At 44.5% G+C, this 25,323-nt stretch overlaps 1 protein-coding gene across 1 annotated transcript in view; it reads left to right on the top strand.

Moving 5' to 3' along the window:
* Positions 1-25,305, top strand: part of ATP6V1B1 (ATPase H+ transporting V1 subunit B1) — a 67,903-nt gene extending 42,598 nt beyond the window's left edge. Inside the window, exons 5-14 of the mRNA XM_075187433.1 lie at positions 11,048-11,125; positions 11,340-11,479; positions 12,877-12,978; positions 13,422-13,519; positions 14,116-14,239; positions 14,945-15,095; positions 15,206-15,288; positions 17,913-18,017; positions 19,326-19,455; positions 24,337-25,305. Coding sequence (XP_075043534.1) covers positions 11,048-11,125; positions 11,340-11,479; positions 12,877-12,978; positions 13,422-13,519; positions 14,116-14,239; positions 14,945-15,095; positions 15,206-15,288; positions 17,913-18,017; positions 19,326-19,455; positions 24,337-24,503 — 1,178 coding nt within the window. The 3' untranslated portion in view covers positions 24,504-25,305. The remainder of the gene's footprint in view (positions 1-11,047; positions 11,126-11,339; positions 11,480-12,876; positions 12,979-13,421; positions 13,520-14,115; positions 14,240-14,944; positions 15,096-15,205; positions 15,289-17,912; positions 18,018-19,325; positions 19,456-24,336) is intronic.
* Positions 25,306-25,323: the final 18 nt, after the last annotated feature.

Genomic DNA, 25,323 nt, shown 5'->3' with positions numbered 1-25,323 from the left:
ACTGATTATATACTAGTCATAGATGCCCACTGATTATATACTAGCCAGATGTGCCCACTGACTATATACTAATCATAGGTGCTCACTGATTATATACTAGTCATAGATGCCCACTGATTATATGCTAGTCATAGGTGCCCACTGATTATATACTAGTCACAGGTGCCCACTGATTATATACTAGTCATAGGTGCCCACTGATTATATACTAGTCACAGGTGCCCACTGATTATATACTAGCCAGATGTGCCAACTGATTATATACTAGTCATAGGTGCCCACTGATTATATACTAGCCAGAGGTGCCCACTGATTATATACTAGTCATAGGTGCCCACTGATTATATACTAGTCATAGGTACCCACTGATTATATACTAGTCATAGGTGCCCACTGATTATATACTAGTCACAGGTGCCCACTGATTATATACTAGTCATAGGTGCCCACTGATTATATACTAGTCATAGGTACCCACTGATTATATACTAGTCATAGATGCCCACTGATTATATACTAGCCAGATGTGCCCACTGACTATATACTAATCATAGGTGCTCACTGATTATATATTAGTCATAGATGCCCACTGATTATATACTGGTCATAGGTGCCCACTGATTATATACTAGTCATAGATGCCCACTGATTATATACTAGTCATAGGTGCCCACTGATTATATACTAGTCACAGGTGCCCACTGATTATATACTAGTCACAGGTGCCCACTGATTATATACTAGTCATAGGTGCCCACTGATTATATACTAGTCACAGGTGCCCGCTGATTATATACTAGCCAGATGTGCCAACTGGTTATATACTAGTCATAGGTGCCCACTGATTATTTACTAGCCAGAGGTGCCCACTGATTATATACTAGTCACAGGTGCCCACTGATTATATACTAGTCATAGGTGTCCACTGATTATATACTAGTCATAGGTGCCCACTGATTATATACTAGTCACAGGTGCCCACTGATTATATACTAGTCATAGGTGCCCACTGATTATATACTAGCCAGAGGTGCCCACTGATTATATACTAGTCACAGGTGCCCACTGATTATATACTAGTCATAGGTGCCCACTGATTATATACTAGCCAGAGGTGCCCACTGATTATTTACTAGCCAGAGGTGCCCACTGATTATATACTAGTCACAGGTGCCCACTGATTATATACTAGTCATAGGTGCCCACTGATTATATACTAGCCAGAGGTGCCCACTGATTATATACTAGTCACAGGTGCCCACTGATTATATACTAGTCACAGATGCCCACTGATTATATACTAGCCAGAGGTGCCCACTGATTATATACTAGTCACAGGTGCCCACTGATTATATACTAGTCATAGGTGCCCACTGATTATATACTAGTCATAGGTGCCCACTGATTATATACTAGTCATAGGTGCCCACATGATTATTTACCAGCCAGTCAGAAGCTTGCTGAGCTACATATGTAATTGTGTCATTTATTCCCCTCCTCAGCCTCTTCCACCTACAAGAAGTGGCGGTGCCCGCAGTGCCCATAGTCTGCATGTCTCTTACAGTGAGTGAGTAGGGTGACTCTGGGCCCCTCTATGGCAGTCCTCCTGCCCGCCCCTATTACCGATTGCCCCTTAATCCATCCGTTCAGACCGATAACTGATGGATTCTCTCACTAATATATGAATGTATATTATATATAATTTATTGGCTGTGAGTAACTCATACTGAACTAATTGTGTCAGTGCTCGTGGAAAAGTAGGGACCGTTCTGAAATGGGATGAGGTGAGCCCATCGCCTAAGGCGGCAAGATCTAGGGGGCCGGCAGGAATCTGTGGACCATCACCGCCCTCCTCATACAACGTGCACAAACGTAGAATTATCCTGTCAGTGGAAGGGTCCAGTATAGGATCTTTATATAATGTGCACAGTTACACATCTTATAGAACAATCTCATATATAAACGCCAGTCACCGCGGCTCCTCAAACACCGACAGGAGGAAGCGGGCGGCGACTGATCAGTGAATGACCCAATCACGATCACTAACCAATCACTGAGATTGATGGCGGAGATAGAGAGGGTCCAGGATCCGTGCTCTGAGCGTACTGGCTGGTGATGCACACTATGTGTTGGGGGCATATGAGGGACACCCCCGGACCCCCCCTTAGAGGGAAGCCAGATGAGAAGCCAAGTTTAATGCCAGTACCCTGTGGGAGTATCCGTGCGGACGTCTTCCTTAGCTTGTCTGTGTCTAGGAATAAATCACCAAACCTAATGAGCTTACCACCGCCCCCTAACCCCGAAAAACCTTAATTAGTTTCCCAACATTTGAAGAAAATACTGTAATAAATAAAATAACTAAAAAACCTTATTCATTTCCCATTTGTTGACCCCTTTGTTGGGCTCTAATGGCGTCTTTAAATAAAGTGAATTATAGGCCGGTGGGAGGCTGTTAATTAGGTTGGAGACTTTGAAACGTACCAGCTTAATGAGAGTTGGGATTTTTTCTATTCCTGAGCCTGCATGAAAACCAGCGCTGGTCCTTGGCAAAGGCATCTCTGCCATTCATTGCGTTTGTCAATGAAAAGCTGTTTCCCAGATAAAACTGGGGAGAGCGTGGATGGGGAGCTGGGGTAGGGCGTTGGTGGGTGGGTTAAGGCAGCCTGGAAAACCTCCGATTTCGTAGCTGCGGCTAATCCTCATGTAGAAGAGAACAGTTAACCTCTCTTGTGCCAAACATCCCAACAGGGAAGCGAGAGGTGATTGGATCTTTGACCTAGAACCTCATTGTGCCTCTTTTACCGATTAATCTTTGGTTTCCTATAGAATATTATCAAACCAATTTTTTTAAATTACGTATCAAGCTACTTCTAAAACTTATATGAATGTTATCACTAACGGCTAGCATCCTAGCAAAATATTCTGTTGCGCCCCTGTTTCTGCCGCGCCAAGCCCAGATATTAACCCTTTAAGAGTACTAGGTGTAGAACAGAGCAAGTTTTTCTTTTCCAATGTATTCTGCCATTTTTTCAGAATATTTTGGTCACTGGGTGGCGCTGTTTAGCTGTTGTGTGTGGCTGATACGTTATGGCGTTATAGTTGACATTATAACTCCGAGTTCCAACATTCACTGTTAACTCGCGGAGATGCGGACGTTCTGTATAAACGGATATTCCACTCGCCAAGACTGAATTTCAGATATAGGGGCATATTTAATAAAGCACGATAGTGCTTTTAATGGATAATTAAGGTCCCACAGTGTCCTCCGCAAATTTATTAAGGGGGCATCGCAGCAGATATCATGGATATCTGCTGCTTTGCATTCCTCTTCGTTTTTGGGAGCAGTCACCATTTAACAGAATGGTGACTGCTCCTGGCCGCAATCTAACAAGTCCCGAATTTTTTTTTTTTCGGGAACTTGTCATGTTAATGTACCAGCTGAAGCTGGCGTACATGAGGAAATCTAATGCTGTCAGCTCTGCTCCGGAGAGCAGAGCTGGACAGCGCATGTGTGGAGGGATCACATGATCCCTCCCTGTCACTCACAGCTCTCTCTCTGCAACTATCGTTGCAGAGACAGAGAGGGGATCTGTGTGCGCATGTCCAGTTCTTGGAACTGGACATGCGCACTTGAAGAGGGAAGAGAAGACCCGAAGACAGCGCTTCCGAAGAGGGGGGTAAGTATGATTTTTTTTATCACTGAAACAGCAGTTTTTCGGAACTGCTGTTTCTCTGCACGGCTGTACATAAATGTGAGAAGTAGTTCAATCCTTATCATTGCGATAAGGATTGAAAACTACTTTTCACTTTATGTGAATAATGATAAATGTGCCCCATAAAATCACAGACTATACATAGATGATTACGCACCACAAAGCCACAGGATTTAACTGGATACTGCTATAATAAGTCACTTCGCTATATATGGAAGTCTTCAATCTACTTAACTGCTCTGTGAGCATCAAAAATACTGGTATTAATTGTAGTCACATCCTATGAAGAGAGAATCAGGTAACCCGCACACATTGCTAAATATAATCCCATCATTCTCACACAAAACACTGTGTCAGGGTCATAATTATCTGCATTCCTGAGTGACGAGGCGGCTATATGGGAATATTATTACATAAAATAACTCCCTCTTCAGTCTGTATTCTGATCTCTGGACATGAGGGTGAATTTTGTGAGTGAAATTAACATAAAATATAACTTATTATATAATCTTTAAATACCGTATAGACCAGTGCTGGAAGTGGGGTGGTCCTGGAATGGTGTACCGGCACTTCTCTGTCCCAGGGCCGGCGGTATGTGGAGTAGGCCTTCCCCGCTTGTCCACTGGGGCTGCATCTGGTGGCAGCGGATCCCTGCCTCTCTCTGCTCCATTCACACTGACTGTCGGGACGTGATGACATCAAGCCCAACAGCAAGGGCTAGGCAGGGCACCGAGAGGAGCCAGAACACAGAAGAAAGAAGGTCATGGAAAGGTAAGTACAGAACAAAGGGGACAGCGAGATGAATGAGGGCACAGGGTAATGATGGAGGGGACACAGGGCAATGAAAGATTGGGCCCAGTGTGATGGTGGCTGCAGTGGGATGATCTAATAGGGGCACACTGTGATGAAGGAGGGCACAGTGTGATATATGGAGGAGGCACAGTGCGATGATGGAAGGGGCACAGTGTGATATATGGAGGGGGCACAGTGTGATATATGGAGGGGGCACAGTGCGATGATGGAAGGGGCACAGTGTGATATATGGAGGGGGCACAGTGTGATATATGGAGGGGGGCACAGTGCGATGATGGAAGGGGCACAGTGTGATATATGGAGGGAACACAGTGCGATGATCGATTGGGCACAGTGGGATGGCGGCAGCAGTGTGATGATCTAGGAGGGGGTACAGTGTCATGATGAAGAAGGGGCACAGTGTGATGATGGAGAAGGATGTAGTCCTTAAAAGTCTGTTGCGTTAATATTGCTTGCAAATTATTAATACAAATCACAGTAAACCACTATGGGGCCACAGATGGTCTATCCGCTGCGGAGGATCCACTATTCTGGGCATTAGTGGAGAGCTGGTACAATTGAGATTTATGCTTTTCATTCCAGAGCGAATCACCGGATCTCTCCCCAAGTTTTACTATGGGGTCTGAGAATTAGAATCATGCCCTTGACTATATTCTATACATATAATTATGCACAAGGCTAATATGATATTTGGGTGGTGGGGTGATACAATATTATGTCTTTTTGGATAGTGATAATCATCATCTCAACAGGTCTGTGATATGTCATTACTTATAATCATCACTAAAGGGTTTGTTACAAAAATGTGTGTATTACGAGGCATTAGGCACTCCCTAAATCCTCCCTGCAAAAGATAAAATGCTGCACCCACTTTCCAGCACTGTATAATGTGTATACATAGATAGATGTGCCACTACTTCTAATAATACAGTGATGTCCTGAAGTGAAGCGCCACCTGCTGTAACCAAAGGGTACTGAATGCTGAGTTGAACCCCGTATTATAGAAGCACCTAGTTCCTTGTGCTGTATGAGGTTGGGGGTAGCTCATGTTTATCCAAATGCTGAAAGCTAAAAGAGGAATTCATGTACCTATGTTCCCCTTGCAACATCGCCATCTAGTGCCCCCACTCTAGAACAGCAGACCTCTATTTCAGACCCTGAAGAAGAAGTATAAGTTTTGTACATAGAATGACTTACTGACTTCTGACTTTCTGAGTTGATAAATAGTTCATAACTGCAGTCCCAAAAGACACCTATGGAGACTGGATTTGTGAACAATGAGGCTGGGACCACAGCAGATATCGGAGATATAAATAGCCTCTTTACTAATTAATCCAGTTTTTGGAGGATTTTAATCTCTTCGGAGGTTGACAAATAGGCCCTATAGCTTCTCAAACCCTTAGGTCTGTTTTTTATGGCTGCATAATACAACATGGGTTTAGCTATAGAATTTGTTAATTGATTGAGAACCAGGAGCTTCGAAGCTGGTGCAATAATATGGAGAGAGGAGATTTCAATATTTTTGCATAAGAAATGTTTCGGCAGAGTAAATGTGTTTTTAATTGCAGATAATTGTGTTATTCTCATGGTGTGCGCACATAACCTGTTAATGGAGAGGTGAATTAACATTTCTCCTCCCAGAACTACCTTTATGAGATATATTAGAGTGACATTAAGTTTTCGGGGCAGTCTTGTTATTTTCTTCTGGTCAGCGTTGTACCCCAACATAGGTCTGTGCAGAGGGGCAAAATCACTTCCCGCATCAGACAGAGCCAGACGTTTGGCGCTTGAGTAATTATCCAATAGAATTGGATAATTCCTGGGCATTGCGCTCATTGTGGAGCCTGGTATCTAGAATCACGTTGTGTCTTGTCACCATTCTGCTGCCAGTAGTGTGAAATGGACAATGACGATGGCACAGTGACTGCTCAACAGGACTTCTTATCATCCATTAGGCACACTAAGATACCACATAGGGCCCCATGGGCACTCAGGGGAGTGCAGTTTATTTTGTGTGTTCTTTTTTTGACAAACAAAGGGGTGGAAGTGGGCCCCAAGCCAGTATGTTGCTTAGGGCTCTGAAAGTATCAATTACACCTCTCCCTACTACCCTCGGTAACCTGTTCCCTGACCTTTACCTTGCAGACCAATGAAAAGTTGGTTGGAGCCAGGCAGTGCCAGCGTATTATAAGCTAATAATGCAGCACAATGTATCTTGTAGCCGGACGACTGGTACTTTTAAGATAAAACCTTACCCATGTTTTTCTGAAACTCGTACCCTGGTTAGGCCATCATAAATTGGGTCAAGAAGGAACATCCTAACTAGACCCTTTCGATTCTCTTATTGGCAGTCCCAGGGCCGTCATCCCCCCTGGGTACGCCGGGCATTTGCCCGGGGGCCCCACAAGCATAAGGGCCCCATAAGAAGGACCCGAAAGAAGAAATCTATTCACCCATGTATTAAGGCACAGCTGTACAGCAAGTTATTTAATGTTTAAGCACTGAATTTTGTTGCAGGTACCAATAAATATAAACTTTTATTGATAATTACATTTTTATTCCTGTGAGTGGTTGTGTAGGTAGAGGCCACAGGGCAATGCTTTGCCCGGGGGCCAGGCCCGGCGCTCCCATTAGGCAATGTTAGGCACTTGCCTAGGGCGCCGGGCTCTGGAGGGCGCCACAGAATGGTAAATGACTTTAAAATTGCGCGGCGACCGCTGACCATACCTGACACGGCCGCCGCACAGCATTCAGATGCACGGGGAGGGGGGAAGAGGCTATTGCTCACCACCTCCGCCTCTCTGCTCTGTCTCCTCCCCTCCACTCACTATGAGTGGAGGGGAGGAGACGGAGCAGAGAGGCGGCGGTGGTGAGACAAGGTAAGGAAAGACGGGGTGAAGGGGGGGGAAAGAGAAGGGGGAGGGAGGAGGGCGCTGATTTTTGCGGGGGGGGGGGCGCCGATTTTGTAAAAATGCCTAGGGCGCCATGGACCCTAGCACCGGCCCTGCCGGGGGCCCATAATGTTGTTAGGATAGCCCTGAGCAGCCCCTTATACGGCCGAAAGGATCCCCCTAGGATGTGTTCCGGGACGTGCCTCAAAGTAATCAGATGGGGCAATAATTGTAAGAAGCTTATCTAATGCCACGTGGGCAATATCTTCTGTAGATACCTGAGGGACTGAGGGATAGAAAGCACAGAAAATAATCTGATATCAGGAAATGTTCTGTCCTGTGTATCAGTCACCAGTTTATCTGTTAAGAAGCACAGACGAAGAAGTAACGAGAGACCAGAGTATGTAAAACACACAGAAACAATCTACTGGTACAAATTTGTATGTAAACGTTTCCACAAATTGACAGAACTTGAAGTGTTTTACATTCTTTTTTCATTTACCCTGCACCTGAGTGCAGTCAAATCAGACAAAGACAGGCCGATGGCAGTGTCCTTCAATAGGATTCCTCAAAGAACAAACATCTCCCCCCCCACCTACAATCACCGGTTCATAGCAAATATCTTCCATAAGACATTGCACATTTCTCTGTGTGAATATTATTAATAGCTTGTACGGCTGCTACCTTTAGATTATGTATATACGTATTGTCTGCTCTGAGTGTTTTCTTACGAATGTGTGAAGGTGGCAGAGATAAGGAGGACGTCCCGGGGCGAGACTATATATATATATATATATATATATATATATATATATATATATATATGTGACCTGGAGCCCTTTAAATGGCTGTGCATCAGCGATACATAACGCAGGTGCACAGATAACATGAAATAACTGTCTGGCTGAGTTACTGACCTTTCATGGTCATTGCATCTCCTTCCTAATAGCCATGTGGACATTATGTACAGTGACAAGGAGAGCTGGCTGAGTGGGTGGACGCAGACCGCAGCCACCGGGGCAGAGCGGGGAAGGTGGATGCCGGTGATATACTCTGCACACACAGGCAGGAATCCAGCAGCACAATATGTAGCACAGAGACCTGTATCGTGCAGGTATGGAAAGAAAAATACCTCTAAAGATAACACATAGGGGTATATTTACTAAACTGCTGGTCTTGTGGGGTGTTTATTGTATGCGGTGGTTAGTACCTACCAAAAGTGGTCCAAGAAAGGACTACTGGTGATCCAGTGACAGGGTCATGAGCGATCAAGGCTCAGTAATGCAGGTGGGGAGCGAAGGCTAGCCCATCCGGTCCGATCCTACAGAAGAGCTACTGTAGCACAAATTGCTGAAAAAGTTAAGGCTGTTTATGATAGAAAGGTGTCAGAACACACAGAGCATCATAGTTTGCTGCGTAGCCATAGGCCGATCACAGCGCCCATGCTGAGTCCTGTCCTCTCTGTCAAAAGCGCCTACAATGGGCACATGAGTGCCAGAACTGGACCATGGAGCAAAGGAAGAAGCTGGTCTGGTCTGATCAATCATGTGTCACGTATTTCACAGGAATGACCACTGACTGGTGTTGGCGCTACTAAACTGGGAGGCGTGGAGTCTAACGCAACCCCGGTGTTCACCAAGGACCCCTCACTTTGCTGCGTGAGGTCGCAGTTCTCCCAGATAGTCCCTAGTGCAGCGTAGAAAAGCATAGTCAGACAGGCCGGATCGGAACCAAGCGAGCGCAGTACCACGGAGATAGGGGAGAGAATAGTCAGGAACGGTCCAAGGGTCAAATCCAGTATGGGCAGCAAGATACAGAGGATAATCTGAGAGGAGAGTCAAGGCAAGCCGAATTCAGTAACCAGTAAGCAGAAACATACACAGGAAAACTGGAGTGGTGAGTACCAATACTCTGGCACCCTAATGGTGCCAGAGTGAGGTTTAAATATCTGGGGACGGATGTGGATAGGAGGGAGGATTTACGGCGATCAGACACAGTTGATCGTCGGCAAGAAAGAGCTGGCACTACGTTGCTAGGCAATGGGTTGTGGCGCACAGCGCATGCGCCTGCTGCGTCGTCAGGCGGCTGGAAGGATGTCCCGTTGCTAGGCAACGGGACGGGAGAGAGGCACAGAAGGCGACTGTCTCCGGCACCTATGTGGGGTGCGGAGGCGGCGCCTGATATCATGTTTTCCTTTGCATCATGTGGACGGCCAGATGCATGTGCATCGTCTACCTGGGGAAGAGATGGCACCAGGATGCACTATGGGAAGAAGGCAGCCGGCGGAGGCAGTGTTATACTCTGGGCAATGTTCTGCTGGGAAACCTTAGGTCTTAGCATTCATGTGGATGTTACATTGACTTGTACCATCTACCTAAACATTGTTGCAGACCAAGTACACCCCTTCATGGCAGCGGTATTACTTTCTAAATCTTTCAGCAGGATAATGCGCCCTGCCACAATGGTTTGAGAATCATGACAAATTCAAGGTGTTGACTTGGCCTCCAAATTCCCCAGATCTCAGTCCGATCCAGCATCTGTGGGATGAGCTGTAAATACACGTCCGAGCCCTGGAGGCCCCACCTTGTACCTTACAGAACTTTAAGGATCTGCTGCTAACGTCTTGGTGCCAGATACCACAGGACACCTTCAGAGGTCTTGCGAACGTCCATGTCTGGATGAGTCAGAGGTATTTTGGCAGCACCAGGGGGACCTACACAATATTAGGCACGTGGTTTTAATGCTGTGGCTGATCGGTGTATGTACGGTCCTCTGCAGCGGTGGGTGTGGCTTTATAGATGTCGATATGAAATATTAAAAATAAATATTAGTTTAGCTTCCCACAAAAGAAAAAAACAGTAATTTTAATAACTACCCTCGAAACGAAACGAAAAATGCAGAAGTGAGTTAATCTTTGGTAAAACTAAGGACAGAGGCGGTTGTCCCCTCCACCTGCGCTAAATTCTGATCATTGCTATTGTCAGCAGTCATCCGGGAGATCGTTTATAGAGGGAGACTGTACAGTCAGGGAAACCTACTGTGTATAACATGATAACAACTCAGGAACAGACAATCAGGCCCACCTTAACCTCAGCCTAGGCGGCAGAATGTTCCGTTATATTATATTATATCTCTCTTTTAGTTTCCTTTTTATTTGGTCTGGCTCTGCTCTTCTGTCGGCCCTGTGGAATCGGCTATGTTGAGGGCCACATGGCGGGATATAAATCCACATTGTGGCATTTTGCCGGTGATGGACAGGCAGGGATCAGAGCGACCTACAGCCGCGAAACTATACGAGTAGGGGTCAGCATACAGCAATAGAACTCTGCTCGTTAAAGCGTATAATATAAATAATAATACAATATCATACAAGCTTTCCCAGGGCTCTGGGTATAACTAGAGTTTGACTTCATAGCTGCTTCTACAAAGTCGTTTCTTAAAATGTTCTCTTCTGCTGCTTTACCCAGCGTTTTCTAGTAACAAATGCTTTTCGGAAACCCTCCAAAGTGACGTCCACGGGTGGGGAATGCACCATAGACAGTCCTGATTTTTGTCTGTGTCTAAGAGCCAGTGGAAGCTGCGTAGCTATGACTGAGCCTATAACACAAAGTGTATTTCTCTCTTCTCTAGGACGGGTGTTTAACGGCTCCGGGAAACCTATTGACAATGGTCCGACTGTGATGGCCGAGGACTTCTTAGATATCAACGGTGAGCGGGAAATTCTGTTCTGTACACTGTGGGATTTGTCATTCCTTTTTGTTTTCTTGTGATCCTGGGGAGATGAGATAGGGACTCCGAGAATTCCCCGGTTCAGGGACTATTACCAAGATTGGGGACTCCCAACCAATTTGTCTTTAGCCCTGTTGTCCATTTATTAGACCAACAACAGGGATAAATCGCATGTTGTTTTATTACTTATCAGGGCAGCCAATTAACCCATATGGCCGGACATATCCAGAGGAAATGATACAGACTGGAATCTCGCCCATCGATGTCATGAACAGCATCGCCCGAGGACAGAAAATCCCCATCTTCTCAGCAGCTGGGCTACCCCACAATGAGGTACGGGGTTGGGGGGCGAGATTGGGGTGTGTTGGAAATATAGTTTACCCTGTTGCAAGAAATGGACTAGTTGTGAATTATCCTGAGCACTTCGGGGCTGATTTATTAAAGGGTGAAAAGTTTTACGTTTTTTTTCAAAAAACTGTAAATTATTTTTTAGCATTTTAAAAAAAACAAACAAAAAACAAAACTTTTTTATTATAAGCGGAACTGCGTAGACGCGGGCCGTCAAGCCTGCTCAGGCTTGGTATCGCCAGTGCAGTTGGGTGTCGCTCAGCTGCAACTGACATATATTTTTGTTAAATTGGAGCAAAAACTGATTTTTAACGCCACAATAAATGTCAATCTTCTCATCAGAAGATTACAGGCTGTGTTGGATCATAATGCTGCCGTCTTGTTTGGGTTCGTTCTGATTAATCTCTCACGGCTGTAGTACCGCCTAGCCTGTATTCCTGATAATTTACTTATATCTTCATTTCCACCCATCTAAGGTGTCTGAGAATTTGTGTTCTTACGTCCTTCACTGTCACTTTACATTTCCAAACTGTAAATATTTCTGAAGAGAACCAAACGGTGTTTATGTATTATGTTATAATAACCACACATTCTACTTGTGTAGAGTAATTTTACCATACTGTAAAAATGGCCAAACAGGGGTCCATCTTCCTGCCTAGTGCAGGCGCTGATTGAAAGGAAAAATGCCCAATTTGTCTACAACGTAGATCACCTGAAGCTGTGTCCCAAGAGTCCAGATCACTCCAGGTATCACCGGGGCTGGTTAACGCAGGTGGAAAATGACTAAACTGGGCAGCGCGGTGGCTCAGTGGTTAGCACTTCTGACTCACAGCACTGGGGTCTTGAGTTCAATTCCCGACCATGGCCTGATCTGTGTCAATTTTGTACCCTTCTGATACAAAAGTTCAGTCTTGGCTCCACGGGTGAAGCTGGTGCACGGAGACTGCATTGCCTCTTATTGTGATGAATTGTTAAATGGTCATTATCCTAAAATACAATTTGACTTATGTAAAAAAAAGTTACTAGTAACATTTACAATTATAATCTCATATTTCTGATCTTGACATTTTATTTACATCTATATTAATACACCTGATATGTAGCAGGTGAGATACTGCTGAATGCAAACCAAAGAGTCAGAATAAATGAGGAAGAAGACCTATACAGGGAATAAGACAATTGTTTTATATTTGCACACGGGGGGGGGTGAATTGCCTCTCAGTTTCTCCTTGCAGACAGAACCTGTTCTACAAAGGAGTAACTTCCTGCTATATATATATATATATATATATATAAGTGAAAGCAAGACCAGCCATGTACAGGAAATGGGCAGGAATCAACTGGTTAACTCAGAAATTAATTGATGATGTTCTTTCCCCTAGATTGCGGCTCAGATTTGCAGACAGGCCGGTCTAGTCAAGAAATCAAAGGACGTGATGGATTACCACGACGACAACTTCGCCATTGTGTTCGCGGCCATGGGTGTAAGAGAGAATGTTTAACGTGTTAAACTCTTATTAAACTCCCAGTTTATTGAAGCATACCTGTCACCTGCTGACATTGGAGGGAGCCATATTGATCACTCAACTAATATAGATTCACTAGGACCTACTAACATCTATTTAAGTCATTTTAAAGCAGTGAACAAAAATTTTGCAGTAGTGCTCCTTTAAATATTAAGTATGCTGAAATATTTCCTTTATGCCTGGATGTTTGTTCTTTAATGTAGAAATCTTGTATATTCCGTTTCTTTCAAATGGTTAAGTTTGAGTCTTATACATGTATTATTTACATTTGTGCATGTTGTATGAGGCACCTGTTGCCTCATTGTGACATAATTTCTTCATGTGTGACATCACATTTATTTAGAAATGTTAAAATCAAGCACAGAGGGTGTTGAGTGTTCGGCCATCTTCTTTCCTGGCAGGTAAACATGGAGACTGCCAGATTCTTCAAGTCGGACTTTGAGGAAAATGGCTCCATGGATAATGTGTGTCTGTTCCTGAATTTGGCCAATGACCCAACGTAAGTACAAGGAGCTGACCTCATGAGGATCAAGAATGCTGATTGGACGACATGACAGGCCGTCCAATCAGCTTGCTACCGCTCTTGTTTGGCTGGTTGCGTGTCGACCCCTCCCACTGCTGGTATTTAATTCATGAGTGTAGCGGATATAATATATGGACACAGAAGTCTATCCGCATCACTTTATTGATATTACCATTCGGACTACTACAGCAAAGAAGATTTTCCTTTGATTTTTAATGTGGTAAAGCAGAGATGTGGGAGTATTTCTATGTAATTACATTGTATATATAGACATGTATGGGAACCATTGGAGAATTGATCTATACAGATCTATACTTCAGACCAAAAAAGGGACAGTTTGTGAGGACGAGGGGTAGTGCCATTTGGGAGGAATGAGAGGTGTTTGGGAGGTACAGGGACAGGAGTTGGGGATTTCAGATCTGTTCTTTGTAGAATGTTGGAAGCTATGAAATTGTAACAAATATCTGAGATGGTTCTATGTCCGGGAGGGTCTCATGGACCCATATCTATGATGAGTGTCACAGGTAAATGGATATATTTGCACTAACACAGTCTTCATCCGGTCTCCTCAGAATTGAGAGGATCATCACCCCCCGCCTGGCCCTGACGGAAGCTGAGTACTTGGCGTATCAGTGTGAGAAGCACGTGCTGGTCATCCTGACTGACATGAGCTCATACGCGGAGGCCCTACGTGAGGTAACGTCCTCTTCACTGCTAAGTCGGATACACCCTACAACACCGACTCACAAACTATACCCATATATATAATGGCTAGAGACCAGAACAGTGCTGTATTCAGACAGTATAAGAAATAAAACTTAGACGTGGTTTTAATATTTACCTATTTCCTGCTTGTCACGGAGGCGGCCATATTGTAGGCTGAATATTCATGAGAACGCAACCAATAAATTCTCTTAAAATCTAGTGACACCATTGAAGAGGAAGCCAATGACACCCTCTCCTAGTACACACTATGGAGACTAGCAATGTTAGCGCTAAAGTGTAGATTTACTAAGGGGAGGTGTTGCCCATAGCAACCAATCAGAATCTAGCTATCATTTATAGAATGTACTGGAGAGAGCGCGCACTATACCATTCCCCCTAATTTAAAGGAATTCTATAATATAATAATATAAATATAAATATAATAAACAAAGAAAATTTGGGCCATGGACACCCAGGTAGGGAGTGATTAAAAGGTCACAATCCCATATCAAATATCGATGCCTACCAACCACATTTTAACACACACATGTATCCTCTTCGAACAAAGACAAATACAAGAGCTCAGTTGTGATAGACGCACATTCTTGTTAAGCAGCTGCTTGTTGTGACTGACCCCCAGGTTCATGAAGATGGACTCCTGGTTTAATACTCTGCTTATTGGTATTGTTCTTGTAGGTGTCAGCGGCCCGTGAAGAGGTCCCGGGTAGACGAGGCTTCCCTGGGTACATGTACACCGACTTGGCCACTATCTATGAACGCGCTGGTCGAGTAGAGGGCAGAAGTGGGTCTATCACTCAGATCCCCATTCTAACCATGCCTAACGATGGTGAGTCCCCAACAACCAGGTCTGTGTCTCCGTCTGGTAGAGTGCTAGCTCTGCTGCCTTGTACAAAATCTGATTATCAGACTAGTAATCACAGTGTAACTCTCTTCCAGACATCACTCACCCCATCCCTGACTTGACCGGGTTCATTACTGAAGGACAGATCTACGTGGACAGACAGCTACATAACAGACAGGTCAGTCACCTCTGTCCTCATTTTAAATCCCCCGACTCATTCTGCCTTTGTTCTGGTGGAAAACCAACCTGAGAACCATTCTTTTATGCTTAGCGCAAAGCTGTACATAGAATGTTTCAAACACAGCTTCCGTGTTCAATTGATTATAAATAATTTTACTAAAGGATTTCAATGCGATTTTCCCAATATCATAAGAATTTGACACTGGGATTCGAACCAGGGTCAGTACAACTCATTGTCATTCCATTATTTAATTTACCATTTAATGTTATGTTATTATCATTGTCATTGATTTGCAGGGCATCACAGCGCTTAGAAGGGCCAGACAGACATTGGGGGACATACATAAAACAGGATTGGTTATTAGAGAGGCGGTGGAGGAAAGGTCTGAGGTTAGATCTAAGAGGGCGGGAGGGAGAGTACTTTGACATGAGGTCTAAGGCGTGTAAAAGGGTGGTGTTGTTGAGGGATTTGTAGGTGAGGGCGAGTGATTGCATTGGAATTTGGAGACTGTGGAGAGCATGTGTAGGAACTTGCAGAGTGGTGCTACGTATATGGAACGATGGGAGATCAGTCTTACCACAGCATTTAACATGGATTGTGGTTAGGATAGATGGGTGAGGAGATAAGAGTTGTGGTTGCATCGTGGGTAACAAAAGGACATATTTTACCAATATTTTGAAAGTAGGGGCAACGGGACTGGGAGTGAGATTGGATGTGTGGAGTAAAGCAGAGTTAGAGTCAAGGTAGACACCAAGGTAACTGACTTGAGAGACTGAGGAAATTGGGATATAGTTGTCAGTGACGGAGCTTTATTGGGAGGTGGTGGCTCTAGGAAGATGGAAGATGATAAGCTTTCTTTTGGACTTGTTGAGCTTTTGGTAGCATTGGAATATCCAAAGAGATATAGCAGAGAGATAGTTGGTAACTTTAGAGAGAGAGAGATGGGGAAGAATCAGGGAGGGGGGGGGGGTAAATTTGGGTTCCATTAGCATAGAGGTGGTACTGGAGACCAAATGAGATAATTAATTCATCAAGAAAAGAGAGGTGCAGTGAGACAAGCAAACACAGCATTGTGGGACCCCAACAGATAGTGGGAATGGACAGTATGTCAGATGTAGAGAAACCGAAAGAGTGGTTGGATAGGTAGGAAGTCAACCAGGAAACAACTGTGTCACAAATCGAGTGGAGGGTGTGCAGAAGAAGAGGGTGGTCAACAGTGTCAAAAGCTTGAGAGAGGTCCAGGAGGATGAGTATGGAGAAGTGATCCTAAGTCTTTGCTGTAAGTAGATCATTAGTCATTTTTTTTGAGAGCAGTTTCAATTGGAGGTGGAAGCCCGATTGCAGAGAGTCGAGAATGGAGTGAGAGTAGAGTACAAAACTTGCTCAAGTAGTTTGGAGGCAAAAGGGAGGAAAGAAATAGGGCGGTAGTTGGAGAGAGGCTGGGTAAAGAGATGGTTTCTTTAGTATTGTCAAGATGAGTATAAGTTTAAAGGAGGATGGGAATGTGCCAGTGGAGAGAGACAGGTATAAGATCCAGAGGGAGTGTAGAAGTTGGTCATGGCTTCGCCCTCAGTTACAGGGGAGGAATGAACTGAGGGTGAATTCAGGAGTGTATACGACGGTAGGTGGGATCTGGTTTGAGAAGATATCTTGTCTTTTGAAGTGATAAAGTAGGTGACGAAGTCATCAGCTGTGAAGGAGGAAGGGGTTGGTGGTTCAGGTAGGCAAGGAAGTCAGCCGAAGAAGGCAAGGGGGTGGATATTAGAAAAAGTGAAGTAGGTTTGCTTGACCAGGTGAGTGGTGTAAGATGAAAGGATACATTTGTGTTGAAGGAAGTTGGCATTAGAACAATGTTTTCCTCCAGTTGCGCTCAGCAGTTTTTGGAGCACTTTTGCAAGTTGCGAGTCTGGTTATTGCGCCTTTGGTGACAGTTTGGATCATTAGAGACTATATGTGGTGTCTGGAGATGCCCTGTCTAAGGCTGAACTCAGTGTGTTGTTGCAGAAAGTGGCAGCCAGAATAGGGAAACAAAGTTCTAGGAGTAGTTTTATCAGCAATAAGAAGGGGATCAGGTCGAGTTTTAGGTGTTGCTGAGAGTGTGTGAATTTGAGAGCAGGGTATGAGTTAAGGTGAGGCTGAAGTAGAGGGGCTTGTGGTTGGAGAAGGGAAAGCCAAAGTGCAGAAACGTAGGTAGAGCAGAAGGCCGAGAGGACAAGGTGAAGGAAGAGTCCATCACAGTGGACGGAAGATGAACTTTTATCTCATATTCCTTCTTCTTGTGACATCTGGTGCAACTTCCTCATGTGAGGAAATTCAATTTAATTGTATAGGGGGGCAAATAGGTACTATTATTAAAAAAAAAACCCTAGAGGTCCTTCACTGCTTCTGATTAACTGGAACTTCATAGTCAGTCACTAATGAGCTGCAGAGCTGAGAAATTCCAGATTCCTTTTCAGCAAAAACAAGAAAAAGTTTTAAATTAAGGTGATAAAATAATTGTATAATATTTGGGAGTTCCATGTTAAAGAAACTTGTAAATTGGGTTCAAAGTCTACTCATTAAGCTCCACATTAATAAAGCTATAATAATGTTACATTGTTAAGTTTAAAATACCATTTCAGATCTATCCTCCAATCAACGTTCTGCCTTCACTGTCCCGTCTCATGAAATCCGCCATTGGGGAAGGTATGACAAGGAAAGACCACGGAGATGTCTCTAACCAACTGGTAAGTGCAGCTTGGGTTTACATACTGTGTTATTTACCTGTCCTCAGAATAATGTGCTGATGTTCTATATCATTGTCCAGAGTTTGCACATGTATAGTTTCGGTGTTTAAAGACTAGATTTTAATAACAAGGAATAGATTGAACATAAAGACGTCAAGGTCTGTTTAAAATCTCACAGTAGCTGTGATTTGATTTGCAAACTGAGGAATATGTGTACAGTACTTAATTTTGAAAAACAAAATATGGTACTGTGTTTACCCCGCTGACTAAAGGAATTGGCATTCGTCAAAAGGGTCTTGTACTAAAACCTTAATTCAAAAAAATTTGTTATTTCAAAACAGCTTGTTTTGTAGAGCCTTTTTGCAGAATTAGACAATGGTATTTCTATGTTTAAGAAGCAATTAGACAAGTAAATATTCTGCCATCATCCATGATATCTTGGCTGCGTCATTGGATGTATAAGTTGGATGCGCATTTGCGCAATTTATGCTCAAAAAGGCACTTGTTTATCCTTCGGATATTCCGATATGCAACGTCTGGACAAAAGCTAGGAGTTGATTTCAGAAGGAAGGTTGAAAGTTCAACTGCTGCTCTGTCTTTATGTTGTTAAAAAGATACCTTGTGCCTTGACCACACAAGGGGATGGACATCTGGCTTATCCTATGGAGGTAGAGTTCAGGCCTCCTGCCAAGTTTAAGGCTGTCCATGGTGGTCTAGGTTTTTTGCTTCCTGGTTGAGAATAATGGAATCGTATAGTCTGTTCAATATAGCTTTTCTGTAGCAGATAGATTCTTGGAGACATCCATTCTTGATCCCTCTGGGGCAGATTTGAAATTCCCAGTCAAAGCAATGGCTATTAGCTTAGTTTGCTCCAGCAGAATCATACCTAGGCACCTTTGCCAGGCCCAGGGAGGTAAGGTTTGCAGATCTTATATATATTATATATTAAGAATTAGTAGTAATGCTATAAACCACATCAACCAATCAGACATTGACTTTCATTGTCTAACTTGCACTCGAGAGATAAAAGCTTATTATTGATTGGTTGCCATGGTTGAGAGCAATTTGTACACCTAAATGCAATGTTAATAAGTGGATCCTATTATCAGGAATATTTGTACTGCACGAAACATGACTTCCAAATACACTGATATATAGGCTCTATTTAGGTATCAAATATTTGCAAGAAAGTTGTGTATGTCTTTCAGAATGTCAGTATTTTAGAGGTAGGCCAAGTGCACATGATTCTAGCCATACAGTAAGGATGGACGTAGTCCCACTAACCTATGTCTTTGTCTAATTGCACAGTATGCATGTTACGCTATCGGGAAGGATGTCCAGGCCATGAAAGCTGTGGTGGGTGAAGAAGCTTTGTCTTCAGACGACCTCTTGTACCTCGAGTTCCTGCAGAAGTTTGAGAAGCAATTTATTGCTCAGGGTAAATACTGGGAACATTGTGCTGTTATCCAAAGAGACCCAAATCTCTACACAGGATGTAAAACAACCAATACGAGGGCAACCTAGACAATGGACAGGGAGAAGATCAGTTATTTCTGCTCTGAAGGAGCTTTTTGTACTAGCTAAATGCATTTATGTTTGTTACCGCTGGAAATTCACAAATACAGTGCCCTAATATACAGTGCAGAAGGGAAAATAGAAGGAAGGAGGGGTATTAGCAAACATTTTACTACAAACAAGGTTCTGGGTTAGACTAGCTTACAAAATAAGTTACATTATATATCACAATTATGGGAAGTTTTTTTTTACACCTGTACAAAAGTAAAAACCTGCAGAGAAAATGCTCTTTTGAGATGTCGCGTGCCTATGTTTGTGCAAACTCATTCGACTTTATGAGTGAGTCAGTGGATTTGCAGGCTAGGAGGTATAAAAGCTTTAACCGTCCAATGGGATGAGTGAGGCAGATTAGAGCACAGAGGATGGTTAGACTACGCTGGATGGGTAGACTACAGTGGATGGTTAGAGTTCGGTGGATGGTTAGAGTACGGTAGATCGGTAGACTACAGTGGATGGTTAGAGTACGAAGGATGGATAGTCTACAGTGGATGGGTAGATTACAGTGGATGGTTAGAGTACAGAGGATGGTTAGAGTACGGAGGATGGTTAGAGTACGGAGGATGGTTAGAGTACGGAGGATGGTTAGAGTGCGGAGGATGGTTAGAGTGCGGAGGATGGTTAGAGTACGGAGGATGGTTAGAGAATGGTGGATGGTTAGAATAAGGAGGATGGTTAGAGCACATAGGGTGGTTAGAGTACAGTGGATGGGTAGAGTATGGTGAATGGGTAGTCTACAGTGGATGGTTAGAGGATGGTTAGAGATGGTGGATGGTTAGAGCACAGGGGGATGGTTAGAGCACAGGGGGATGGTTAGAGTACGGAGGATGGTTAGAGTACGGAGGATGGTTAGAGTACGGAGGATGGTTAGAGTACGGAGGATGGTTAGAGTACGGAGGATGGTTAGACTACGGAGGATGATTAGACTACGGTGGATGGATAGACTACGATGGATGGTTAGAGTACGATGGATGGGTAGAGTATGGTTTATAGGTAGTCTACAGTGGATGGTTAGAGTACAGAGGATGGTTAAAGATGGTGGCTGGTTAGAGTAAGGAGTATGGATAGGCTACGGAGGATGGTTAGGCCAAGGAGGATGGTTAGAGTACGGAGGATGGATAGTCTACGGTGGATGGGTAGACTACGGTGGATGGGTAGACTACGGTGGATGGGTAGACTACGGTGGATGGTTAGAGTTCGGAGGATGGTTAGAGCACGGAGGATGGGTAGTCTATATTGGATGTTTAGAGTGCAGAGGATGGTTAGAGAATGGTGGATGGTTAGAGTACGGAGGTTGGTTAGAGTACGGAGGATGGTTAGAGTACGGAGGATGGTTAGAGTACGGAGTATGGTTAGAGTACGGAGGATGGTTAGAGTACGGAGGATGGTTAGAGAATGGTGGATGGTTAGAATAAGGAGGATGGTTAGAGCACATAGGGTGGTTAGAGTACAGTGGATGGGTAGAGTATGGTGAATGGGTAGTCTACAGTGGATGGTTAGAGGATGGTTAGAGATGGTGGATGGTTAGAGCACAGGGGGATGGTTAGAGCACGGGGATGGTTAGAGCACAGGGGGATGGTTAGAGTACGGAGGATGGTTAGAGTACGGAGGATGGTTAGAGTACGGAGGATGGTTAGAGTACGGAGGATGGTTAGAGTACGGAGGATGGTTAGAGTACGGAGGATGGTTAGACTACGGAGGATGATTAGACTACGGTGGATGGATAGACTACGATGGATGGTTAGAGTACGATGGATGGGTAGAGTATGGTTTATGGGTAGTCTACAGTGGATGGTTAGAGTACAGAGGATGGTTAAAGATGGTGGCTGGTTAGAGTAAGGAGTATGGATAGGCTACGGAGGATGGTTAGGCCAAGGAGGATGGTTAGAGTACGGAGGATGGATAGTCTACGGTGGATGGGTAGACTACGGTGGATGGGTAGACTACGGTGGATGGGTAGACCTACGGTGGATGGGTAGACTACGATGGATGGTTAGAGTTCGGAGGATGGTTAGAGCACAGAGGATGGGTAGTCTATATTGGATGTTTAGAGTGCAGAGGATGGTTAGAGAATGGTGGATGGTTAGAGTACGGAGGATGGTTAGAGTACGGAGGATGGTTAGAGTTCGGTGGATGGTTAGAGTTCGGTGGATGGTTAGAGTTCGGAGGATGGTTAGAGCACGGAGGATGGGTAGTCTATATTGGATGTTTAGAGTGCAGAGGATGGTTAGAGAATGGTGGATGGTTAGAGTACGGAGGATGGTTAGAGTACGGAGGATGGTTAGAGTTCGGTGGATGGTTAGAGTTCGGTGGATGGTTAGAGTTTGGTGGATGGTTAGAGTTCGGTGGATGGTTAGAGAATGGTGGATGGTTAGAGAACGGCAGATGGTTAGAGAACGGCGGATGGTTAGAGCACGGCGGATGGTTAGAGCACGGCGGATGGTTAGACTACGGCGGATGGTTAGAGTACGGCGGATGGTTAGAGAACGGCAGATGGTTAGAGAACGGCGGATGGTTAGAGCACGGCGGATGGTTAGAGAACGGCAGATGGTTAGAGAACGGCGGATGGTTAGAGAACGGCGGATGGTTAGAGAACGGCAGATGGTTAGAGAACGGCGGATGGTTAGAGAACGGCGGATGGTTAGAGAACGGCAGATGGTTAGAGAACGGCGGATGGTTAGAGCACGGCGGATGGTTAGAGCACGGCGGATGGTTAGACTACGGCGGATGGTTAGAGTACGGCGGATGGTTAGAGTACGGAGGATGGTTAGAGTACGGAGGATGGTTAGAGTACGGAGGATGGTTAGAGTACGGCGGATGGTTAGAGTACGGAGGATGGTTAGGCTACGGAGGATGGTTAGGCCAAGAAGGATGGTTAGGCCAAGGAGGATGGTTAGAGTACGGAGGATGGTTAGAGTACAGTGAATGGGTAGTCTACAGTGGATGGTTAGAGTAGAGGATGGTTAGAGCATGGTGGATGGTTAGAGCATGGTGGATGGTTAGAGTACGGGGGATGGTTGGAGTACGGAGGATGATTAGACTACGGTGGATGGATAGACTACGATGGATGATTAGAGTACGATGGATGGGTAGAGTATGGTTTATGGGTAGTCTACAGTGGATGGTTAGAGTACAGAGGATGGTTAAAGATGGTGGCTGGTTAGAGTAAGGAGTATGGATAGGCTACGGAGGATGGTTAGGCCAAGGAGGATGGTTAGAGTACGGAGGATGGATAGTCTACGGTGGATGGGTAGACTACGGTGGATGGGTAGACTACGGTGGATGGGTAGACTACGATGGATGGTTAGAGTTCGGAGGATGGTTAGAGCACAGAGGATGGGTAGTCTATATTGGATGTTTAGAGTGCAGAGGATGGTTAGAGAATGGTGGATGGTTAGAGTACGGAGGATGGTTAGAGTACGGAGGATGGTTAGAGTTCGGTGGATGGTTAGAGTTCGGTGGATGGTTAGAGTTCGGTGGATGGTTAGAATAAGGAGGATGGTTAGAGAACGGCGGATGGTTAGAGAACGGCGGATGGTTAGAGTACAGTGAATGGGTAGTCTACAGTGGATGGTTAGAGTTCGGTGGATAGTTAGAGTTCGGTGGATGGTTAGAGTTCGGTGGATGGTTAGAGTTCGGTGGATGGTTAGAATAAGGAGGATGGTTAGAGCACGGCGGATGGTTAGAGCACGGCGGATGGTTAGAGCACGGCGGATGGTTAGAGTACGGCGGATGGTTAGAGTACGGCGGATGGTTAGAGTACGGCGGATGGTTAGAGTACGGAGGATGGTTAGGCTACGGAGGATGGTTAGGCCAAGGAGGATGGTTAGAGTACGGAGGATGGTTAGAGTACAGTGAATGGGTAGTCTACAGTGGATGGTTAGAGTTCGGTGGATAGTTAGAGTTCGGTGGATGGTTAGAGTTCGGTGGATGGTTAGAGTTCGGTGGATGGTTAGAATAAGGAGGATGGTTAGAGAACGGCGGATGGTTAGAGAACGGCGGATGGTTAGAGCACGGCGGATGGTTAGAGCACGGCGGATGGTTAGAGCACGGCGGATGGTTAGAGCACGGCGGATGGTTAGAGTACGGCGGATGGTTAGAGTACGGCGGATGGTTAGAGTACGGAGGATGGTTAGGCTACGGAGGATGGTTAGGCCAAGGAGGATGGTTAGAGTACGGAGGATGGTTAGAGTACAGTGAATGGGTAGTCTACAGTGGATGGTTAGAGTAGAGGATGGTTAGAGCATGGTGGATGGTTAGAGCATGGTGGATGGTTAGAGCACGGATGATGGTTAGAGAACGGATGATGGTTAGAGAACGGAGGATGGTTAGACTACGGTGGATGGTTAGACTACGGAGGATGGTTAGACTACAGAGCATGGTTAGACTACGGTTGATGGTTAGACTATGGTGTATGGTTAGAGTATGGTGGCTACCTTGCCATAATATAAATATATTATATAGCCGCCGTGAATGAAGACTATCTTTACCACTGGACACTTCTCCAGCTTTAAGTCCACTACATCCATATTTAATTTTCTACTGCAACAGTTACACCCTCATTGTCAGTTGAGGCCCTGTGTTGTACATCCTAAGTGCCCTCATCCAAATTTGTGACAATATACAGAGCAAACTCTTTTTATAGTACTTACAATTCTGGGACAACGTTTGGTCACTGAGAGGTCTAAGCACTAGACGGCTTCTCCACTGGTCACTGCTAACTACTGCTCGTTCTCTTTTTCTCCAGGAGCATATGAGAACCGAACCATATTTGAGTCGCTGGACATTGGCTGGCAGCTGCTGCGTATCTTCCCTAAGGAACTGCTAAAACGTATTCCAGAGAGCATGCTGGCCGAGTTCTACCCCCGAGAGTCCAGGCCACAGGCAGATGCTTCCTCCTCTTCCAAGCTCTGATTTTCCCATTTTGTCATTCGTGACCTTTAGTGACGGCCCCGCTAAACCTAAAATACAATTAGTTCATATAAAAGAGTTGCTAATAACATGCACAGATATATACATGTACGGTTCAGGAACTATTCTGAAGGGAAGATATGTGAGATAAAGACATCATTGTGGGGGAAGATATTTTTCTACAAACAGCAGACTTCCTTTTAGTAATCTAAGCCTCCTTTAGCCGAACATTTCTGATAGCAAAGCAAACTGCAGCTCAACTGGACTAAAATGCTACTCAAAATGTACATTGAGGATTTAGAGTTTGACGTGTCTGGGATGTGCACATGTAAGTTCACTTCAGTAGGGGTGTGAAGATACAAGAGAATCACGACCCTTAAACATGCATCGGTTTTGGACTTACAAGTATCTTTAAAGTATGACCTCTAGGAGGTGTATATAAGTGCGTCCCTTAGGCCTAGTGCAAGATTTCAAGATGAAGATGATGACAACGGATGTATTTTTGCTCCGGATGTATCTATATGCTTAAATACGGCCATAGAAATGTAATGTACAAGTGAATATTGGGTGTACGCAAAAGTTGCACTTTTAAATTTAACTCTAAATCATGTCCAGAATGTCGAATATCTCACGTTCTATCATGGGCACAGTTACGTCTAGGTATGTTTGTGTCAATGCTATTAGCAACTGTTTTATACAGGGTGAACAATGTGTTGGGTTTAGCTGTCCTTTAAGTAAACACATATGCATAAAACAATATTTATTTTTAAGTTGATATCTGACTATTAAAGTTTAAGAAAACTGACAGGACAAATGTGATTTA

The sequence above is a fragment of the Mixophyes fleayi genome, chromosome 1 (genome assembly GCF_038048845.1).
Source record: "Mixophyes fleayi isolate aMixFle1 chromosome 1, aMixFle1.hap1, whole genome shotgun sequence".
NCBI classification, from domain to species: domain Eukaryota; kingdom Metazoa; phylum Chordata; class Amphibia; order Anura; family Limnodynastidae; genus Mixophyes; species Mixophyes fleayi.
The sequence above is the reverse complement of the archived record's forward strand: the minus strand, read 5'-3'. Positions and strand labels throughout refer to the sequence as shown.